A 21,669-nucleotide genomic window follows, 5' to 3' on the forward strand; every position below is an offset into this window, starting at 1 on the left:
GGGTCATGTGACTTTTTAAACTTTTTCACCCGCCTTATTACAACCATCACAGACAGAGAGAGCAACACCAGTAATTTCCATTACTATTAGTGGAAAAAATTAGGATTAACTTTAAGCCGTTCATTTCTTTCAAAACCGCAGGGGAAACAGCAACAACACACTCAAGGATCAGGAAGTGCAGGCTTCTAATAACAGTTCATTGTTTTTGCCAGTATTTCGACTCTACAAAAGTAAATACAGGAATCTAGGCTTAACTGTCATAATAATCAGCCGAGACATGCAGTAAAATCCTTGTGCTGTTTTATTATGGCATACATTATTATAGGATTTTCGGAATAATTTGAATCCCACTGAGTGCAGTGTCCGTTCTAGTTATGGTAGCAGGAAGCTGAATGGCTCCTTTGTCAAAGGTCACCACCACATTAGCCGACTGTCTTTTGTTATTCCCACAACCCCAGCTGTAATTACAGACGGGAAACACTGACAACATATGACAGGCTGGCATGAGTGTGCTTACTGAAGACGGGCTGTTGGAGCACGTTCACTTACTGCGCAAATAGACACCCGACTTTCTCCCTCCTGAACTGCACACAAGTCTGCCCTACTCATTTTTTTTTACTGTTAAGGATATCATTGAGCCTTTTAAAACTGATGCCTCCTCAGCACTAACCTGTAAAATGTGGAAAAAGCTCATCTTTATGAGGGTTTCTAATCAGGGTGTGCAGATGTGTTTTCTGTTTTATTGCATTTAGAACTACAGGCTCACAATAACAGCTTTCATGAATGGTCTTAAATGCAAGACCCTGGTCCCGTGATTTTATTTTTACACTCTCAAAGTAAATCCAGAGAAAATTGGAATTTATAATCCACCCTCTTAAACACGTGAAAAGCTGATTAGGTGGATTTTTTTTTTATTGTAATAGTTATAGATCTCTGAAAAACTTCTCATCTCATTGCAGAATGAAATGTGTGCCTCTTACCATTCAGTCCAGTTGAACTGCATTTCCTGCAGCTTTTGTTTGGGAACACCACGGCACAGAGTGCAGAGTGGGGAGTGCAGAACACAATAAATCAAAGGTCATATACATGCAATGCAGCTCATGCTTTTCTCTTTCAATCACGTGTTGAAGCTCTACACCAGACCCTATATCTTTATGAAACAAAAGCCTCATAAACATGTTACATGATCCTTTCCCATTGGGGTCTGGATGTTGTCCCAAAGGTAGATGTGTCACATTTATAAATCTGGATTTAGAACATCTTTCACTGAGCAACTCAGGGATGGAAGAATTTTTCCCCCATCTGTTTAAACAATACCCCTTTCTTTTCCCTCTATTGATCTGTGTACTCTGTAGTAAACGCCAATAACATACATAGTTCAGGAGTTAGAAGCTTTAAAGTCTCATTTTTACATGTACAGTCACAACAAAACTCATCTGCTCACTTCACCGGAAAAACTCCTCTTTACTCAAATGTAGTACAGTTTACTAGTATTTTCATATTTTACTGCCAAATACTTCAATGTATTTTATTGGGATATTACATACCACAAAGTTGTTAATCATCGTTTGTTTTAGGAATAGGGCTGGGCTTTTTTCCCCTTTTTCTTGTACAATAACGAAATTGTAACATTTATGCAATCCTGCTGAGTCAGTTCTGTGTCAAACTTCTTTTTACTGTGGCTGTAGTTGCAGGCTATATGTGTAATGATCTCAGAACGTCGGACCCAATATTTAAGGCGAGACAGACAGTTGGAAGTTTCAAAACATTTAATAAAATCAACTGAACAGAAACACAGAGCTATAGTTCTGCGGATACGCAGCAGCTGCAGGGGGAGGCGGGGCACTGCCCATGACTGCCACTGTGGTTTAGGGAGAAACACAGTTAAGCGATCGTGATAATCTGACAGAAGTTGATTATCCATGAGGGTCACTTACCTGGTTTAACAGTTCAGTCCAACTTCTCAGAGCGAGGCAGGATCCAACCAATGGACTGCCAAACGAGATCCGTCTTTAGCCACCTATAGTGTCCTCAATGCAGCTGCCAGTCTCAGGAGTCCGAGCCAGGTCAGGGAGCCAGTTCAAAACAGGACAAAATAATAATAATAATAACTGAACTTTATTGATCTCACATTGGAGGAATTTACCTCTGCATTTAACCCATTCCCTTAGAGTACAGTGGGCTGCCATCTTGGGGCGCATGGGGAGCAGTTTGTGGTTAGGGTCTTGCTCAGAGACCCAGAGTTGCAGTCTGTGGGAGTGGGGTTTGAACTCAGAACTTTAGGATTCCAAGCTCTTTGCCCTAACCACTAGGCCACCTCTCCCCACTAAATGAACAATTAAGTCAAGACAATATTGGTTATATCTCCACCAGCTGCATCTGGACACTGACAATTTTGTCCAATTTTCTGGCAACGTATGTTATTTGTCTAAATCACACCCAAGTCATGCAGTAACTTTAGAGACTACCACCTTTTAATCATTAAGGTTTAACATGCTGTAGCCCCCCAGTCAATAGTATCAGGTGGGTTTAAGATAAATCTTTCGCACCATTAAATCTGCAAGAGACGTCCTAGTCCACAATTGTGCAAGAGGCCAACCAGGTGTCAGTGACAGGGCCCCTAAGAGGTCGGGTGTCCCTAAGCAATTGCACTCTGCTTACCTATAGTTACGTCATTGAACCTCTGTGTTGTGATTGCAGCTCTGCCTATGAGGGTTAGTGAGGAAACAACTGGGAGGAAGGTGTTGAGTCTAGCCCTGCCCCCTGCTTCTCCTCCCTCCACTTCTTTCTATCCAGATAATACTGATGAAGCCAGAGCTCTGAAAAGCCAGGACATGGTGAAACAAGCTAGTGGTGGGCTCTGGAAATATTTTATGTTACGATTGAAACTTAAAAAACAATTAGAGAAAGCATATGGGAAGGCATTTGTTCTCGGACAGACTTTTTTCAGATTAAATTTCTACAATAGGACAAATTCACTTTATCCGTTTTTTTGTAAGATCGCTTATTTTATTAAACGTGTCTTCCACCTTTTACATTCACAACAAGAGCAACAACTAAAATCATCTCATGTTCCTTCTTTATTGGGATGTTGATTTTGATATGTAAGAGTAATTTACCTGCCTATTGCACATAATGATACATGCTTTTGCAGTTCAGCTATTTACAGACAAATATTGTGAGTATTCCATGCAAATATTGGCCAAATGAATGCACATTTCTGCTTAACAAAAATGACGCTTTTCCTTTGTCAACTGTAGGTTTAAAATAATGTTACTTTCGAAGGAATAAAAGGTGTCACTCCTTTAGTTTCAAAAATAGAAATATTTCCTATTAATCAAATTTGTATCAATTCTAAGTGAAAAGCAGATAAATTTATTTCAGTCTGCTGATGAGCATTGCAAGTGTTGGCGTTAGAGGTGAGATTGTGTTACCTTGTGACACTTTGATGGATATGGTGGACTCTTAGTAGATAAAATGGAAACTTTTTAAAACCTCAGTAAAAATACTTGCATTGACATGCAAGTATTAAAGTCAAATGTGTTTTTGCCTCCCACCTTAACCAATAAAGTCGATTTTGACTGTTTTATGCTGAAAAAGTAAAATAATTTATGTATTTGTTAAAATAGGAGCAAATAAAATCCAATATAATGGATATTTCCCTTTTATACTGCAGATTCCAGATGAGGTTTAGACTTTAAATGATGAATAAAATGAACGAAAACAACAAAACTCTCACTGCTCCAAACTTCTGGTTATTTTTTTGCAATACAAGTCTAGAGGCAAAGAAAGTTTATGAGACAAAGTAATGAAACTTTCCAGCTTGATCTTTTAATGTGATAACCTTGTTCAAGGTTTCAAAGAACAGTTAAGCAAAAAAACAAAGAAACCATTCTTTCAGTATTAAACTTGTTCTTCTAGTTGGTAGAAAGCAAAAAGCCCTCTGTGGCTTTGTTGACTCCTTATTACCTCTGTCTCACTATTCTCAGGGCAAATACAGATAGAGTTCCTGGAAGAAGCTGTAAAATCAGAGCTGACCAAATGCAATCTGTCCACAAAAACAATACAATGGAGGTAGATGCAGAGATGCAGTGGAGGGTCGTTTACAATAGTTTTTTAGAGAATCAAAGCTATATCTATCATTTTGTATGGATTTTCATTCTTAATGCTCTGTGGACAAATATAAATGCTGTAAAACCAACTATTCAGGTATAATTGAGGCAAAGATTACAATGAAATTTAAAGAAATCTATTTTATCTTTGTTGTGGTGGTTTTGCCAAAAAATCCTGAACGTTATTGAAATTGCACCCTTTTACTTTTTCTCATCCTAGCATTATTTCAGGGTTTGTTTTTGAGACAGATGTTCACCCTGTCTCCAGCCCAGTTTAACTTTTGGAATTTGCCTCAGCTTTTTGTAGAGATCACTTTGACGTCTCACAGGTCGCCTGAGACTAATTTTGGTTTGGCCCAAGCCGTGACGAAAAACTTATGTCTGTTTCCAGTCGGCAGAGACCCAAGATGGTAAGGACAGCCACCCACACCAAAATGCGACGTTTATCTTTATAAGGAAAAAACATTTTTCTCTGTCAGTAATTACATAGTAACTCACAGTGTGATAGCGGCTAGTGCCACAAAGTCTCTCGCTATTGCCTATTCAACACGTTTTTTTCTTTTCTTTTTTTGTTGCATTTATTCATTTTGTTTTATTCTCATTGGTTTTTAAGTCAAAAAGCTGCCGATCCCTATCAAAGGTCATTAGCTGGAGGGTTGCCTTAATGTCAGCAGCAGTCTGTATCCCGGGAGTCTCTGTGTTGACTTATGGGACGTAGCACTTTGGCCTTTCAGAGTTTAAACTCCAGCTTTATGTGAAGCTAAGACTACAGAGAACATTTCAGCTTTTTTTTTTTCTCCCTGATGTCCTTTTTTTAATCTTAGAAATAATCCGGCGTTGCTTATGGGAATGACACTTTTCAGAAAATACAACATGCTTGTGTGCAAAAGTATTTCTGCACTTTATATTTTTTTTGTGGTAACATGACAAACTTTACCACGACAAACACCTCTGAAGAACATCAATTAGTCTAGACATCTGCACAACTGTGCAGATTAGAGGCAGGGTTAGCTTGCAAGACAATGTCTGAGAAGTTGCTTTGAACTTCTCAGAAAACTGTGTTCAATTTCTAGACAAAAAAAATGGAAAAGTAAACTGATGTGCTTGGTCTGGAAAGCATTATTCAGAGAACAGACAGACACAACTCAGGTGAGATAATATGTTGACAGGACAATTGTTACTATCAGTAATTGGCTCAATAATTCTGGCCTTCATGCAGGACTGTTAAGAAGAGGGGCTAAAGAAAGCCTTTGTACTGCTTGCTTAAAATCTTCCAACAATTTATATAGGAGGAAAATAAACATGTTGAAGAAGGTCTTCTGGTCAGATGAGATCAATATTAAACATTGTTTGCCTTCAAGCAAAATGCTTTCAGTAGAGGAAAGCAAATATAGCCTTAATATTAAACCTTAAAATGTTGTACAGATGCTCTTCTGTAGTGGTAAGGGTCTAAGGTAATGGAGATTGGATAGAAAATATTAGCTAAAAGAACTTGAGTGGAAACTTTACCTTCAAGTAGTACAACTACAAACATGCAGACAGCTGCAACCGAACAAGTTTAATTGCTCAAAGTCCAGTCTAAGATCCAACTGGAATCTTTGGTAAGATTGAAACTCTTTGTTGATGCCCATCGTCTTATCTGTTTTTCAAAGAAGAAGGGATTGAAAAATGTTGGTTAAAAAAAAAAATCTATAGATTTTTTGTTCACCCTTTATGTTTCACAAATACTCCATATTTGGTGGTTTATTGCTTAAAATCCAAATAAAATGCAGCAATGTTTGTTACTACGGTGCCTTTGTATAGTACTGCATAATGTCAGCGCTTAGTTTTTATTTCTGCTTATTATTTTTTGGCAGTTTGGAAGTTGTAATGATTTCCAGATATTGGACAGTCGTCTTAATTCAACCAGCATGAAAACAAAACGACTCAAAGGGTCGTTATATTGACCAGCGCATCAACTTTGGCATTTCTTTTTTGCCCTTGAATGAATGGCTAGCTCTAAATGTGTGCACACATGTGCATTCCAGCTTTGCTTCTGCTTGAGGGTTTTGTCTGGTGGGATGTTAATAAAATGGATTTGATATGCATTTGCCAAAGACAAGTATCTCCCATCCTCTTCCTACATTTGTTCTTTAAATTTCTATCATTCTGCAGGACTTTCAAAGACCCTGCTTAGAGCCGCACCTTATAAGACAATGTTTAGACTCCTTGTAGCTCCACCACCAACAGATGTCTGCAAATGTAAATGCTGAGCAGGGCTAAACTTCAGAGTGACAAAAATCTACGCAACAAATGGTCAGCAAATATCAATGGAAGTAAGTACTCACTTCAGATTTATTGTTACAAAGAGATTTAGGCCACTTTAAAGAAGGAAAGCTGCTTCTGCTGTTTCTGAACCACATCTCTGTTGAGGAAGCGGAGTGTCAGCTACGCGTCTGAGGTGGATTTGTGTGCCTGGATGCATAAAGGAACAAAGTAAGCTGTGGGATCAAAGAGCCGCCTATCGTTAAGGCTTTTACTCACCTCGTGCATAGCTCAAGATTTATTTTTATATCCCCATAAATGCCTCTGCTTCAGCATAAAACATGACTGTGACAGAAGCATTGTTCAATGCTTTCCCCCTTATAACATAATTTATACATACAGACAGGAGAAAAACAAAATGTGTGCCCAGCTAGGAGATGACGTGCCACCGGCAATTTGGTACCATGGTACTAATGACATGAGTAATCAATTAATGTGATGGCAAAAAAGGACACTTTAAGTAGATGAAGAGAACAGGAAATAAAATGGTTAGTCACTGTGAGAAAACGAGGAATGTACATGTAATAAATTGATTTAATGGGGGGATTTGGAGAAGAAGAAACAACATGAACCAATTAATTCATATAATAAGGAAGTGGAAAAAGACATTTAAATATGGGAGTGCTAAACAGGTGATCATGTTTAGCAGCAGAGGCAGAGGGAACACATGGAGACTGAAACTCTTTATCAGGCATCAGGTTAATCTGAGATTGGGCGGAAAACCCTACAGAGATGTAACAGAAATAATACAAAATGTAAAAAGAACCGATTGAGGGTGAATGGACTGATATTGTAGTAGAAACAATAGAAACCCAAAACCTTACACTCCAGGAATGTGACAAACAGTTGTTTTTACATGTCCTCCACTTATAAATTGAACACTTCTTTTGCTATTTTACCAAACTCAAAAATGTCTCCAGGCAACAGCCTCGATAGGTCCTATTGTGATTTTCACACTCATGTCACCAAAATATTGTTTAATTATACTCTCATCTGATGCAGCTGTGTGTTTATGGGGAATATAAATAAGTTTAAATATTTTAGGAACAATCCATTATATCAATGTACACCAATTTAAAACCTGTGGTCACTGTGGAGTGATTTTAGGTCTTTTTATATTATTCATAATTCATCATTACCAGAGCACTTTGATTACAGTTTATAAGAATAAAAACAAATTTCCTCCATAGTATTGCTTAATTTTAATATCAGTTGTATAATTAAAGACTATCAAGACTTATATCAAGCATCCATAAAAAGGGATTTATTAGATGAACACAGACTTTCTTAGCGTCCTAATTTTCTTCTCATGACCATAAACATAGAATCATGTGACAACTTGGTGTGTATAAAAAGAAGAATTGCTCTCTGGAACAACAACCAACACCAATCTATGAATCCATCAGCTTGAAATCTCTGTAGGCCTCTTTATAACACTCTGCTTATGGGAAAATAGTCTGATTGTGAACAGAGTGCATCAGTGGAAAGTGTATTCGTGGGAGATGCAGGTGGCCCTGATTCCCAGGTGGGGCACCAAACCGAGTTATCTTGCTGGGTCTTTTCAGAACCACCTGTTTGGTACTAATGTGATCTGAGACCATAAAGACCAGAGTGTCAGGTCTCCTTTGGCTGTCCAAATCATTACAATACATTGCTACGAAGGAGGCTTGAGCTTCTGACTCAATTGAAAAACAATTGGTTAACAAATAGTGCGTAACGATGTGGAACAAATTCTATCTTACATACAAGGTGGAAAAAAGCTGGGCTCTGAAAGCCAGTTCACTTCATCATCATCATCTTCATCATCATCATCAAGTCGCTCATAAATGAGTTTTTATTAGATATAAGACATAATTCTCTTTGTCTCACTTTTAAAAACTAAAATCAGCTTCTATCTCATCTGGAGTAGATCTCTTAAGGGTGTTCGCCTGATCGGTTCAGATGTTTGTTTTCAGGTTGAACAGTCGGCAACAATTGATTGTCCTTCCGAATGCATGCAGTGGAATTTGCCTCCCTCTGTGCTTTGGTCATGGTGTCCTGTTTCAAGCATAGGTTGTTGGATTATCTCTGACTTGTTGTGACAACAGATGGTAAGCTCTGGTGTATACAGTATAAACTCGTCCTAGGACAGTGTGCGGTAAGAAATGTCATCGCCTTACTGTTGTAGAGGGTCTGCTTTCCTTTGCTGATTTAAGATAAATACTGCAGCTTAACGCCTCTGATTACATTTTAATTCATATTTCATAAAGGAGGCTGACACAGCCTTGAAAATATGCAGTGTATGTATTCCTGCAGATAACCCGACTCTATCTTTAGCTCTGCATCTCTTTTCCGCCATCCTTTTGATGATCACAAATTATAAGTATGCACACAAACAGGCACTGGATAGACCACATACCAGCACTCAGCAGACATACTGGTACCAGAAAAGAGATTTTTCTTTTTAACTGCTTGCGTCTAGATTAAACACTACTATCAATACAGATTCAAAATGTGCCTTGATGTGCACGCTGAGCCTGCACGTTATTTTCCCATTATTGATGATGTTATCTGTGAAGGAAACATTCGGGCGCTCTGGTCATGGGTCAAGTGACTTTCCCAGGCCGGAGTGTGTTACCGAACATGAAGCAGACGTGTGTTTGCGCATGCTCGACTTGTTACAGCCAAGGGGAAGTCCGGACACTCCGGGATCAGTTCATGATGTTCAGTCTTAGTTGTGAACTATTGAGGAGAGAAATTACTAACAGGCTCAAGCTTACCACAAGGGGGGTCTGAAAACAAACAGAGAGGCTGCTGATGCAGAGAGGAATGCCTTGAAGGTCAATGACCCCATAAATTTAACTGTACTATACTGCTCAGCTTAATTTGCACCAGGCACAGATAATTGTGTACAGATTGTGCATTCTTAAAGCTTACAACACACAAGTGGCTGAGGCTTTTTACCTAAAGTGTTGCATTAATTCAATTCAATTCGGTTTATTTATATAGCACCAAATCACAATACATGTCAATTCAAGGCACTTTACAGTTCACCAGATAATACAGTCAAATTGATTTAAAGTTTTCTATCTAAGGAAAACCAGTTGATTGCATCGACCCATGGACTTGGATGCAATCCCTCACACTAAGCATGCTTGTAGCGACAGTGGAGAGGAAAAACTCCCTTTTAACAGGAAGAAACCTCCAGCAGAACCAGGGTCAGTGTGAGAGGCCATCTGCAGAGGCCTACTGGGGTTCAAGGAGACAGAAGCAGAGATACACGAAGGTGTCATTCTTGCATTTCACTCCTGGAAGTCATCATCATAAAATCCCATTATTTATTTCTACTACAAAATAGGGATTTTTGAGCTTTTCTGAAAATTCTTTATCATTTGAGCTGGAACTGTTTTTTGTTGTCATTGCTTCCAGTCTGACCCATTTCTTAGGAACATTGGTCCTGAGCTCAAAGGATGACCCTCTGTTAAACGTGAAGTGAATCCTTTAAATCTTTACTACAACAATCCTGGCATATAGGTGTTAATAATTTTTTCTTTGGTTGTAGCCATGAAAATAGAAAAGATAACTGGTATTTATCATACAAGTTTTATACCTTATCTGGACGATGATGCCTCTCATAAGTCCTGTTTGAGATCTTAAGAAGATATTACTTTTAGAAACTGCTCATATGAAATTCAATCGGGAAAAGATCCTGCAAGATGATAATGTTTAGTTAAACGTTAATTTTGTTCTATTAACACAATAACAAAACAAATGTTTTTTTTTTTAAGATTTAATAGCACTTATTTAAAGTCGAAAGAATGGCAAGAACAGAAAGAAAGGTTGAGATCCAAATTGAAACTAGTGAAAGGCTCAGACATGGCAAACCTGATAAAGTAATTAGTTATGGAAAGGCAGCAAAACCAGACAGATCAGAATAACACTAGAATAAAAAGATTCAGGGTGAAACATCGGCAGTTTCTGACAGGAGGTGACAGACGCGGAAGTAGCCTGAAAACGCAGATAATCAAGAAACTCCTGTAAGCCTGAATTGAGCCGATAAAGAAAAATATTTTTTTGACCTGAAAACTCCACTGTCTGTCTGCCGATGGGTCCATGTCTGGCCAGATTATTCTGTAAAGACGCCAAACAGATGGACCCAGTATTCAGGCAAGACAGACAGTTGGATAACTTTAAAAGGCATTGATTAAAAAAACTGGCGGACCGGATCTGCAGTAGCAATGACTTGGGCATCTATCACAGGAAACTCAGGTTTAACAGTTCATTTGAGAACGAGGTAGAATCCAGGCCGTGGGTTGCCAACAAGATGCAGTGGGCAAAATACAGTGAAATATCCTAAGTTTTTAAGTGTGGCATTACTTTTACTATCCAATTTTTCTATAAAATTTGAGGAAATTGTTAACAATATGAGAATAATAGTTGCAAAAAAGTAAAATAAAAGTCAGAGCTGCAGAAAACTGGAGAAATATTGATAAAGACACCATTAAGACAGAAAATGCGTACCCAAATGTAGGTTAAAGTATAAATGTTTTGCACAGTAATGAAAGAAGTTCATCTCAAATAGAGTAATAGAGTTTTTGTAGCTGAATCCTGAGGTTGAGTCACAATTCAGGAATACAGAGTGAGGAAAATTTTATCTTACAGCAACGAGGCTTGGCTCATTTTTTTAAGCAGATCACCTCTCATGGCTTCTCAAAAGTTTGAGGAATTTTTCACCTTGCATTGACTCCTATGACACAGAATGTTATCAGTTTTCCTCTGTGACCTCACCCAGGTCAGGTAGAGTTTACTGCTCTGCTAGAGTTTACTGCTGGTACTTAGACCTGGGTGAACTTGACTTGTCTCTCTTTCACCTTCTATGTCTGGTTCTGTTTTTAGATTGGTGCCAATGTGCTGATCTTCCTGTGCACTAACATCATTGGAATTTGTACACACTACCCTGCTGAGGTCTCGCAGAGACAGGCCTTCCAGGAGACGAGAGGATGTATTCAGGCCAGACTGCACCTCAAGAGGGAGAATGTGCAGCAGGTAGATACTCACACCATCCTCCATGTTCCATCAGAGTCTAACAGGGAGGCAGCCGTGTCCAGGTCCTCTAGGAAAACCCGTCACACATATGCGAATAAGCAACGAATGGGATTCTCCATGTGGCAACCTAATTTGTTTGTCGCTGTTTTTTTGAGGTCACAAACACAAATCTCCACTCCTTTCTATTTGACTAATATGTTCCCAGGAGTATGCCAGCCGACATAGTGACTCACACAGTATTTTTAGTGGAAATAATCTTTAAAAAGTCCTTTCTCTCTCAATGTTTTTCTCAACCTCCCAAACCCCCCCCCCCAACACACACACACGCACACACACACCTCTCGCTCTTTCTCTCTCTCTGGTTCAGGAACGTTTGCTGCTATCAGTTTTGCCGAGGCACGTTGCAATGGAGATGAAGGAAGATATCAACGCAAAGAAGGAAGACATGATGTTTCACAAGATCTACATCCAGAAACATGATAATGTGAGGTAAACCTAGTAAAGCACAGAAACACAGACAGTTAACACAGCATTTTTATGGCTTTTATTGAAGAATCTGTTACCTCAAAGAGAAATCTTTTATGCATATTATGTTTAAATGACACTGATATTATCATAACCACAATGTTTTCAGTAGCAAAACATACGCGGTAGACCGTAACCTTCCTGTTCCTCTGCCCCCAAAATCACACAGCGTTTTCACATCCTAAAAATGAATGACTTTACTAAGAGTGAGAGGTTACTGCGGATCTTCTGTGGCAAATGACCCAGATAAGGAAGGGTGATTTACAGTGCTTAGTGGCCTCATGTTTTGCTTCACTGCTGACCTGCTTAGGTTTAAATATTTATGGATCAATCAATTATCTCAATGTGACCCAAATTAAAACCTGTGGTCATGGTAGAGCAATGTTTAGCTCATTTTATGAAGTCTTAAGGACAGCATCAGGAATTAAATAGGTTGCTTCTAAACCTACTTTTTTTTTTCATTTTCACATGTCATATTTGACAAAATCATATAATTAAAATTATAAATATATGAACAGTTAAATTTGTTATTCTAATATTTCTAATATTCTGCTCTTCGATTACTCAATAAGCCCAAGTGGCTGCATGTTTGAAGTGTAATAATACTTGGGCTTTTTTCATTTTTTGTTTTGTTTTTCAGTTTAAATAAAATAAGAAAGTTATTGTTCCTCCTTTCCACAATCATGTATTACTATGTGTGTCTATCACATAATATTTCAGTAATAAATATATGTTACATCAAAACTTTTTTATTAACATGACAAAAAGGCTAGATTTAAAGAAGTATGAATGCTTTACAAAGTATTGTATAAAATGCATATTTCTGCAGGGATGGAAAACATAATACTGAAATAAAAACCACAAGTTCATTTAATATGTACCTGTTCTCCCCTTTGGGGTTGCCACAGAAAGTCATTTCAAATGGACACAGATTTGGCAGTTTTTCCTGCCCTGACCAGGTTTTATAACTGAGTTTCCCATATGAAAGATACAGGAAACTCGGGTGTAAAACCCACTACACAACAGATAGATTTAATTAAATATGGGAACATTACAGCTCAGAATAATTGTTTCTATCGATGTAAGAGACTACTGCCCACACTGAAATGTTAGGGAGACTTGAGTCTCAAATGTTGTTTGTAGGACTCAGATCCCTCCTGGGAACGTCAACATCATGTCTCACCTTAAACAGTAACCATAGCTTTGGTATTGTTTATTCTTGTGCTTCGTTTCTTTAAAGTGTTTGAAAGGCAAAGTCAAGCAGACATGTGGTGACCTAAATCCGGCTGAACGATGAGAGCCATAGCTGAACAAACATCTGCGACTCTTTGTCTTTTCTCTGCTTCATTGGCAGCTGGAGCACACCGCTCCTTCCCTGTGTATTTTATTGATTGATCTAATTCGTACTCTTTTTCTCTTTTATGTTTCTTTCCTCTCTTTCTATTGATTTATCCTCTCTCTTTCTTCACTTTTACTACCTGGCTAACATGGAATGACCTGCAGCATTCTGTTTGCCGACATCGAGGGCTTCACTAGCCTGGCATCTCAGTGCACAGCGCAGGAGCTGGTCATGACGCTGAATGAGCTGTTTGCCCGCTTTGACAAGCTGGCTTCGGTGAGACATCTGAGATGCCTGCTGCTCTAACTTTCAATGCCAACTTTTGAACATATGACTCTAAAGTAGCTAAAAACTCTGTAAACTTCATATGTATGACTGACTCTGACTCTAAAATATATTCTAAATCCCCTTAGTTAGAATATGCATAGACTTCTCAACATTTTTATGAAATAAAAAAAGACCTTTAAGATTTACCCTATTTTTCCAACACTTAAATACCATCAAACTAATCTTAATCACAGACAAATATAAGTTAACTCAATACAATTTTCTAGCATTTATTTGTTAAATTATTTTATAAAGGAAAAACAGGCAAATTAAACCAACTTACTCCTATGAAAATATATAATCCACCCCTTCAGTCTTTGATAAAAGATGATTAATCATATTTTATTTTTTTTAATTTTAGCAGCTTGAATATTTCTAGACAGATTAATAAAAAAAATGAATTTTTCTGAAAAAATTAAATAGGCTTTAAAACCTACAGAAGCCATGCATTGACTTTCTAAAGAAATTCTAGAATGGGGGACATTGGAAAGAGCTATGAAGCTACTGGGACTTCAATGATTCACATACAGTAGAGAAATATTATTAACAAACAGAGAAATAATGCAGAACAGTTTCTAAAGGCTTCTTGCATCACTTAAGGTCTGTGTTCATGATTTAACAATAGGAAACAGTGAGCCATAGAATCTGTTTGGGAGTTCCAAGGAGAAAACTACTGCAGAACAAAATGAACAGACATTATCATGTGCTTGTCTTTTTATTTTTTTTGTAGTAATCAAAACTAAATAATAATTTAAACCATTTTATGCAGTAGTTTGGTTGATTAGGTTACTATTTTATCCTAATAACAAAATATTTCCTCTTTTTTTTTGCTAAAAATGAAATGTTTTTAGTTCAAGTGACAAAAAAATGCTGAAAATATAATAGAATAATGAATATTTTACTGGAAGTTGAACATTTGCTGTTATCAAGACCTAACATTCAAGGTTAGATTTGCATTTTGTGCCTTTGCTGAACAGGAGAACCACTGCCTGCGCATAAAAATCCTTGGAGACTGTTACTACTGTGTTTCAGGGCTGCCCGAGCCCAGGGCTGATCATGCCCACTGTTGTGTAGAGATGGGAGTAGACATGATCGAAGCCATCTCGTAAGTGAATATTCCAATCTAACAAACTGAAACATGTTAAAAACATCTCTAAAATGAACCTGGGGTGGACTCCTGTCTTTTTTTTACAGTGGTGTCTGTATTTTTTAATGCACAGGCTGGTAAGAGAAGTGACAGGTGTTAATGTGAACATGCGGGTGGGCATTCACAGTGGACGAGTTCACTGTGGGGTGCTGGGCCTGCGCAAGTGGCAGTTTGATGTCTGGTCCAATGATGTGACGCTCGCCAACCAAATGGAGGCCGGGGGGAAAGCAGGGTGAGCACTTCAGGGTCCACCTGCTGCACTGATGGATGATCAGATATTACCTTAGGTCATCTCTGACTCTAAAAACTTGTTTCTGCAGACGCATTCATATTACCAAAGCCACTTTGCAGTACCTTAACGGGGATTATGAGGTAGAGCCAGGACATGGAGGGGAGAGGAACGCTTACCTGAAGGAAAACAACATTGAAACCTTCTTGGTGCTCGGCTGCAGCCAAAAAAGAGTAAGTGCATGGCAGAATACACACGTTCCTGTTTATCAGCGTGACTCCTTTTGAAATACCACACTAGTGCCATGTATTTCACACAAACAGCTGAAGGGTTTGTCACCTGGTTTGAGGGTATTGTTTTTTACGCTCAGAAAGAAGAGAAAGCCATGATGGCCAAAATGCAACGAACACGTGCAAATTCTGCAGAGGGACAGTTGCCTCATTGGGTGTCTGATAGAGCTTTCTCCAGAAGCAAGGAATCCAAAGTCTACAAGAAAATGGTGAGATTCCCACTAAACACTTTGTCATGTTAATTTTTTTTTTGCCGGTTTACAAAAATTTTATATACTGGTTTGTTTTTGATTCAGATATTTTATGCACCCCACAATGAATGGAGCTATATTTGATCTGAAATGCTTTGTTGTAAAGAGAAAGATTGTGCTGGTATCTAACATAGTGAAAGATTATAGACCTGAGCTTGTTTTTATTAGTTCCAGCATGCACACTTTTAGCAAACCCTGTAAGGGCAGTATTGGTGGCTGCTGTTCATAGTTGGAAACATTTTTGACAGAAACAAGCAACTGTACCTCTTGTTTTTTTTCTGCTAAGATAAAATTATGTCAAATGCTAAAATGGTTGAATATCTGACCAACCCTACTTAAAATTTTAATTTCTGTGAAGAACTTCTGATTTAAAAGCCACAAGCAGTTGTTTCAGAAAATGAAAACACACAAATAAAGGTTCTGTAAATACATTTTAGGATCAAAAGAGTGAGAAAGGCTTGCAGGGCCTTCTGTGCATAAAAGAGCCTCTGGAATTGTAGAAAAGAAATTGAATCATTCCTATCAAACAAACAGAAATCATGAAAGATCTCCAGGGGAGCTTCCTGGTCCTTCAGCATTTCTCCTTCACCACTCTCCTTAATCTTTGTCTCATTTCCTTTTTATTCTTGCATTCTTTCTCTTTCGTCCTCCTACTCTGTTCTTTCTATCTCAGAGGGTCTGAGCCCTTGGGGCAAAGAGGGTGTAATTTGAAGCCTTTGAGCATTAATTAAAACATCAGTCTGGCTCAGAGGGATTAACTGTGCTGATGTCTGACTCTGTCTATTTTTCAGTTTAAATGTAGCTGCACATTGACTTGTCCCCTTCATTTCAGTCAATATTTTGAGATTTTTTTTCTGTCCTCTTTATGATCTTCTTTTTTATGTCTTTTTCCCAGGGCATTGATGCAGCATCAAGCAAAGAAAAGTGAGTATTTTTGTTCCATCTTTTGTTGCTGGGGCAGCTTGTGTTATAAGAGTTTTCTGGCTGACTGTCAGTGTAGATCTTTCACTCGGGTGCCTACTGTTAGTTTTATTTAGTCAGATCCAGCAAAGCACTAATACCATACTAGATCTTGTTCTTCCTGCCTGTCATAACACAGGTCGATTCTCTCAAAAACACATTTTTGCTGATACAATCAGACCTTAAAGTGACATACTGCTGCATTTGTTGCAACCATCAGTACCTCTAAAGGACTTTAAAGTTCATAACCCACCCAGTTTCTCCGGTTATTTAAAACAAAGAAGACTTGTATTTAGCTAACGAGGAAGATTTATTTTTATAGTTCTTTAAAGATGGGAAATAAAACTCATAAAAGTTTACTAAAGGTTATTGAAGAAATAGGTAATCTTAGTCAACTTCCATTTGCCATTTGGTGAAGTAGTTGACATATTAAGACATACAGAAATTATTGTCTAAAGCTCCATTAAAGGTATAGAGGAGGATTTTCAAGAATTTTTGAAAAGACCCTCCCTCTTCACTTTAAAAAAAAATGCACATGCAACAACCCTGTACCCGCTCCCGAGAGGGAATGTCTATTAAACGTGTGCAAGAGCGTGCATGCAGGACGGCCTTACGTAAACATATCACCAGAATCATTGACAATTAAGAGGACCACTTATTTAGATGATTTACTCACAAAAAGAACATCCTCCTCTATACCTTTAACACAGAATTAGTTTTACCTAAGGACCTCATGTATTAAAATAACCCCCCAAGGGGGGGGGTCCTAAATACAACTTGTTGTATTTAGGACATCCAGGACAGATCCACCCTTCCAGGACAGATTTATCATTTTAACATGTAACTTATATGGTGCAAAGAAAGGGAACTAAATTTAGCCAATCCTAAAATTATTCCCTTGTAATTGTGTTCAAGGTTTTTAATTACATGCATTGTCATTCAGCCAAATAAAAATAGCTTCAAATACATCCATCTATTTTCTGACACACTATCCCTGCTGGGGTCGCAAGGGGTGCTGGTGCCTATCCCCAGCTGTCTATGGGCGAGAGGCGGGCTCCACCCTGAAGAGATTGCCTGTCCATTGCAGGGCAACACAGAGACAAACAACCATTCAAACACACTCACACCTAAGGAGAATTTAAAGAAGCCAATTAACCTAACGATCATGTTTTTGGACTGTGGGAGGAAGCTTAAGTACTCAGAGAGAACCCACGCATGCTCAGGGAGAACATGCAAACTCCATGCAGAAAGACCCCAGGTTGGGAATCAAACCCACAACCTTCTTGCTGCAAGGCAGCAGTGCTACCCACTGCTCCTACAGGCAGCCCCTAATCTAACTTACAGAACATTCAGCATTAAACCTAAGAGATACTTGATAACTGGTTGTTATAGCTATCCTCGATGATTGTTCTTTTTGTCTTACTAAAGACTCTAGTGCTATTCAAGTCAGAATTCATATAAAGCGATTAATCAGTAGCGGCCTGGATGTCAGAATAAGATTATACTACTTTAATATTTGGAGAAATATTTATTTTGGATGAAAAAATGTTAACATTTTCTATACAGTAAAATCTGGCTGGTTAGGTTAAGTGTGCAAAACCTAGGTAAGGTAATATATCTGTTCATGCCACAAATTTCTTTTATAGCCGCTGTACTCAGGAAACTCTGAACCCTGAGGATGAGGTGGATGACTTCCTTGGACGAGCCATTGATGCACGAAGCATTGACCAGCTGAGGAAAGATCACGTTAAAAGGTTTCTGCTCACATTTCAGACAGCTGAACTAGAGAAAAAGGTTGGTTTTCCCAGTTTTTTTTAGTAAAAGAGTCATAATTATTTCTTATCAAGCTTGATCATAAAAGTTGTTAAGTTTTAATTTATTTTGATTTTGTGGGGGGATTGGGTTCTCAGTACTCAAAAAAAGTTGATGATCGTCTTGGGAGCTACGTGGCCTGTACCCTCCTTGTGTTCCTTTGCATCTGTTTCATTCAGATGATAATTTTTCCAAAGTAAGTAACCCTTATTGTATTTTGCATATATCATCAATTATTGTCAGGAGATGTTCCCAATTAGATTATGAGCGGTTAGTATGAACTTTACATCCTAATAAGCAGCTTTTTTTCCTCTTCCACAGAACAACACTTATGCTTGGTCTTTACTTTAGCATCCTCATCGTACTTGCCAGCATCCTCTTCGTCTGTGCCATCTATTCCTGCCTCAAAGTAGGAGACCAAGCCTTTCACCACTTCTTCCTGCAGATAGCTCAAGATAAGACTGCTTATTACATGGCATAACTCATAATATTAACTTCCTCTTATCTGATCTTGCTCTCTATATCAAAGTGCTTCCCAGCTGCCTTACAGACACTCACCAAGAAAATAATCCAGTCTCGGACAAACAGTACGCTGGTGGCCGCCTTCACCATCCTCCTCCTCTTCATCTCTTCTTTTGCTAATATGGTAGGCATCATGGGTCTTTGTTGAGTCACACAAACCTGTTATTTCAAAAACTCCAACACTATAAATAAGCAGCTGTGTGGTTTTAGTGTTGGTCTTATTGTCCTTAAAACTGTTAGGCATTTATTTAAATGTGTCTCTAATTCAATTTCTGATACATTCAGGACCGTTCTGGCTTTACAAACTAGATTAGCAGGTGTAAGGGGCTCTGAAATTATGGATATCTGTTTTTAATCATATATACCACTGTAACCGGGGGTAGAATTGGGTCAGGGCCTTTCAGGGATCTGCTCTGACGAATATTCTTTTTCACTATGGTTCTTTAAGCTCAGACTTCAAAGCACGCTGCTTCTCAAACTCTAAGACTAAAAAATAATATGTTTCTAGGATTCACAATAAAAACATCACAAGTTTGATCTAATTTAATTGAAAACATAATAAATAAACTCTTTGGTCCCAATGGGATAGAATAAAGCAGTAGGCCTACAGAGAGTTGGATGAAAATGTCTTAATAAAACAGGTGCTCTGTCCCCCTGTAACGGGGTGGGGATTGCGATAATAGCAGGAAGGAATCAACTTGATTGCTGAATTATAGGTTTTTGAAAGCTGAAATCTGAGGTCAACCCCTCTGTTTAATGTTTGTTTTTCTTTCTTAACATAGATGGCTTCCTTCACACCCCTCTCCAACCACTTATCCTCTCTGTCCAAAATGTGAACATTCAAAACCCCCGCCCCATTACAGGGGGACAGAGCACCTTGCCTCTTCAGCCAGGCCAACAATTCCCTTTAATGACCACACTTTTCAGGGACATAGACAGGTTTCGGGTATTATAGGCTAAGAAAGAAACAAAATGACCCCCATTCTCCCGCTCGTCAGGTTCAGTCTGCATGTTTCTAAGTCAAAACAAGGCTTTGCTTTGTTCCACTATACAAAGCCTTGAACTCAACAGTATATCTGACGTTTTAAATTGAAAAAGCTTCCTGGATGGGAAGGGAAATGTCTTCAAGTTTGGAAACAAAGTCCAGTGGTTTTTTTTTTTAGTTTTTTGGTTCTAAAAGGGCAGAATTAGACAGGAAGCACACAGAGAGGCGGGTGAAAATGTCTTGAATATAAAATATGGGGCTTTAGTAAAATACTAAGACCTTAACTTCATCTTAGCTCACTTTAATAACTTTAATAATCTTGTAACTTAAATTAAGTATTCAAGAAAGGTTTAATCCACTAGTAATCAAATTAGACTGATGTACGTTCAAAATAAGCAGTAAAGCAAATAAGCCTTCCTGCTTTATCTGACAGATGAAAATAATCTAAGTTATTATCTATGACACTTTTGTTATGTTCTTTGCAGACTAACAAGAGAGTGAGCTTGGAGACACATTTTATTATCAGCTTTACACTTGTTGTATTTAGAATGATCTTTATTGGTTTTCAGAACAGACACACCTCTGACTTTGATTTATTTTCAGCTTGTCAGATAATATTAATTATCTTTGTATGCTGTCCAATGAAACACTTCTATCGTAAACCACAAAGCTCCCTAACTCTCCGCACCTCACGTGCTCACAAACAAACACACACTGAAACTCACACATTATGTTCCTAATTTTAACACACAATGATATCATGAGTTTTCTATTTTTAGTTTTTTTTTTTTTTGTTTTTTTAGGAAGCCATGTTTGTATGTACAGTTTATGGCCATGGATAAAAATGGTTTTGCTTTGTATTTTCTAATCAATGTTTATAATCAATAAAATTACCAGAATATCTATGATATCTAAGTCTGATTAGTATGCCTGATTAGTCTGCTTTTTATGCTTATTAACAGAGTAAGACACTAAAGTAATTTATTGAACAATTTTTACTGAATAACAAAATAGGTGCAAGGACTGGCCATCACATATCTTTATGAATACTTTAAGGAAGTTTTTATTGAGTTATAATGATTAGCAAATAACTCCTACTTTTGTTCTGAGGGATAACTACAGTACTTAAGACCTCTACTTTTGCCTACTTTTGTCTACTGAATGCCAAATCATTAGATTTTGAGTAGAAAGATGCTGTCGACTCCTTTTTGTCTGATTTTGATGCAGTTTTTGTTTTTAAATTATTTTTCTCCTCAAAATAGTTTTTAGGTCATAATGTGAATGACTCACAAGTGATAGTCAAATCATTACATTAAACTTGACCAATTATGAATATTTTTATTCCATTTTAATTCATTTACTTTCGTTAACCTTTAAAATGGAGAAAACCAACATTTATTTTCATTCTCCATTAGAAGAAAATAATTAAATTTATTGTTAGCACCTAGGAAACCACCTCTACCAAGAGTAAAACTGCTGTCATTCTCATCCCTGGTTAAGCCAAAAGCAAAGTCAGATGCAGTTACCTCGTTTTAACCTTAAGACGGCACCATGCAGACAAAAGAGCTGGATTTCAACAAATGTGGAGAATAATGTTAAGATAAGGTCCGGGACATGTAGACAACACTATTAGAAATCTATTTATAACGTTAATCAGGGGGAGTCTGAGCCCCACTCCCACAGACTGTCACTCTGGGTCCCATATTGTTCCCCGGGCGCCTCACGATGGCAGCCCACTGCTCCCCAAGGGGATGGGTTCAATGCAGAGGTAAATTTAAATAAAGTTAACTTGAATTAATCAATAAAAAAAAAAAAAAGTTGATTCAGGGTTAAGTATTTCC

The 21,669-nt window shown here is 37.9% G+C and overlaps 1 protein-coding gene across 1 annotated transcript in view; it reads left to right on the plus strand.

The window, feature by feature from the left end:
• LOC107095164 (adenylate cyclase type 6-like) overlaps window positions 1-21,669 on the plus strand; it is a 46,637-nt gene that overhangs the window by 15,731 nt on the left and 9,237 nt on the right. The window contains exons 4-15 of the mRNA XM_015391153.1: window positions 11,292-11,441; window positions 11,809-11,930; window positions 13,470-13,581; window positions 14,610-14,737; window positions 14,853-15,011; window positions 15,100-15,241; window positions 15,379-15,507; window positions 16,445-16,473; window positions 18,156-18,303; window positions 18,420-18,517; window positions 18,643-18,730; window positions 18,851-18,967. Coding sequence (XP_015246639.1) covers window positions 11,292-11,441; window positions 11,809-11,930; window positions 13,470-13,581; window positions 14,610-14,737; window positions 14,853-15,011; window positions 15,100-15,241; window positions 15,379-15,507; window positions 16,445-16,473; window positions 18,156-18,303; window positions 18,420-18,517; window positions 18,643-18,730; window positions 18,851-18,967 — 1,422 coding nt within the window. The remainder of the gene's footprint in view (window positions 1-11,291; window positions 11,442-11,808; window positions 11,931-13,469; window positions 13,582-14,609; window positions 14,738-14,852; window positions 15,012-15,099; window positions 15,242-15,378; window positions 15,508-16,444; window positions 16,474-18,155; window positions 18,304-18,419; window positions 18,518-18,642; window positions 18,731-18,850; window positions 18,968-21,669) is intronic.

This window comes from Cyprinodon variegatus, unplaced genomic scaffold (assembly GCF_000732505.1).
Source record: "Cyprinodon variegatus isolate N-32 unplaced genomic scaffold, C_variegatus-1.0 Scaffold526, whole genome shotgun sequence".
Taxonomy (NCBI): domain Eukaryota; kingdom Metazoa; phylum Chordata; class Actinopteri; order Cyprinodontiformes; family Cyprinodontidae; genus Cyprinodon; species Cyprinodon variegatus.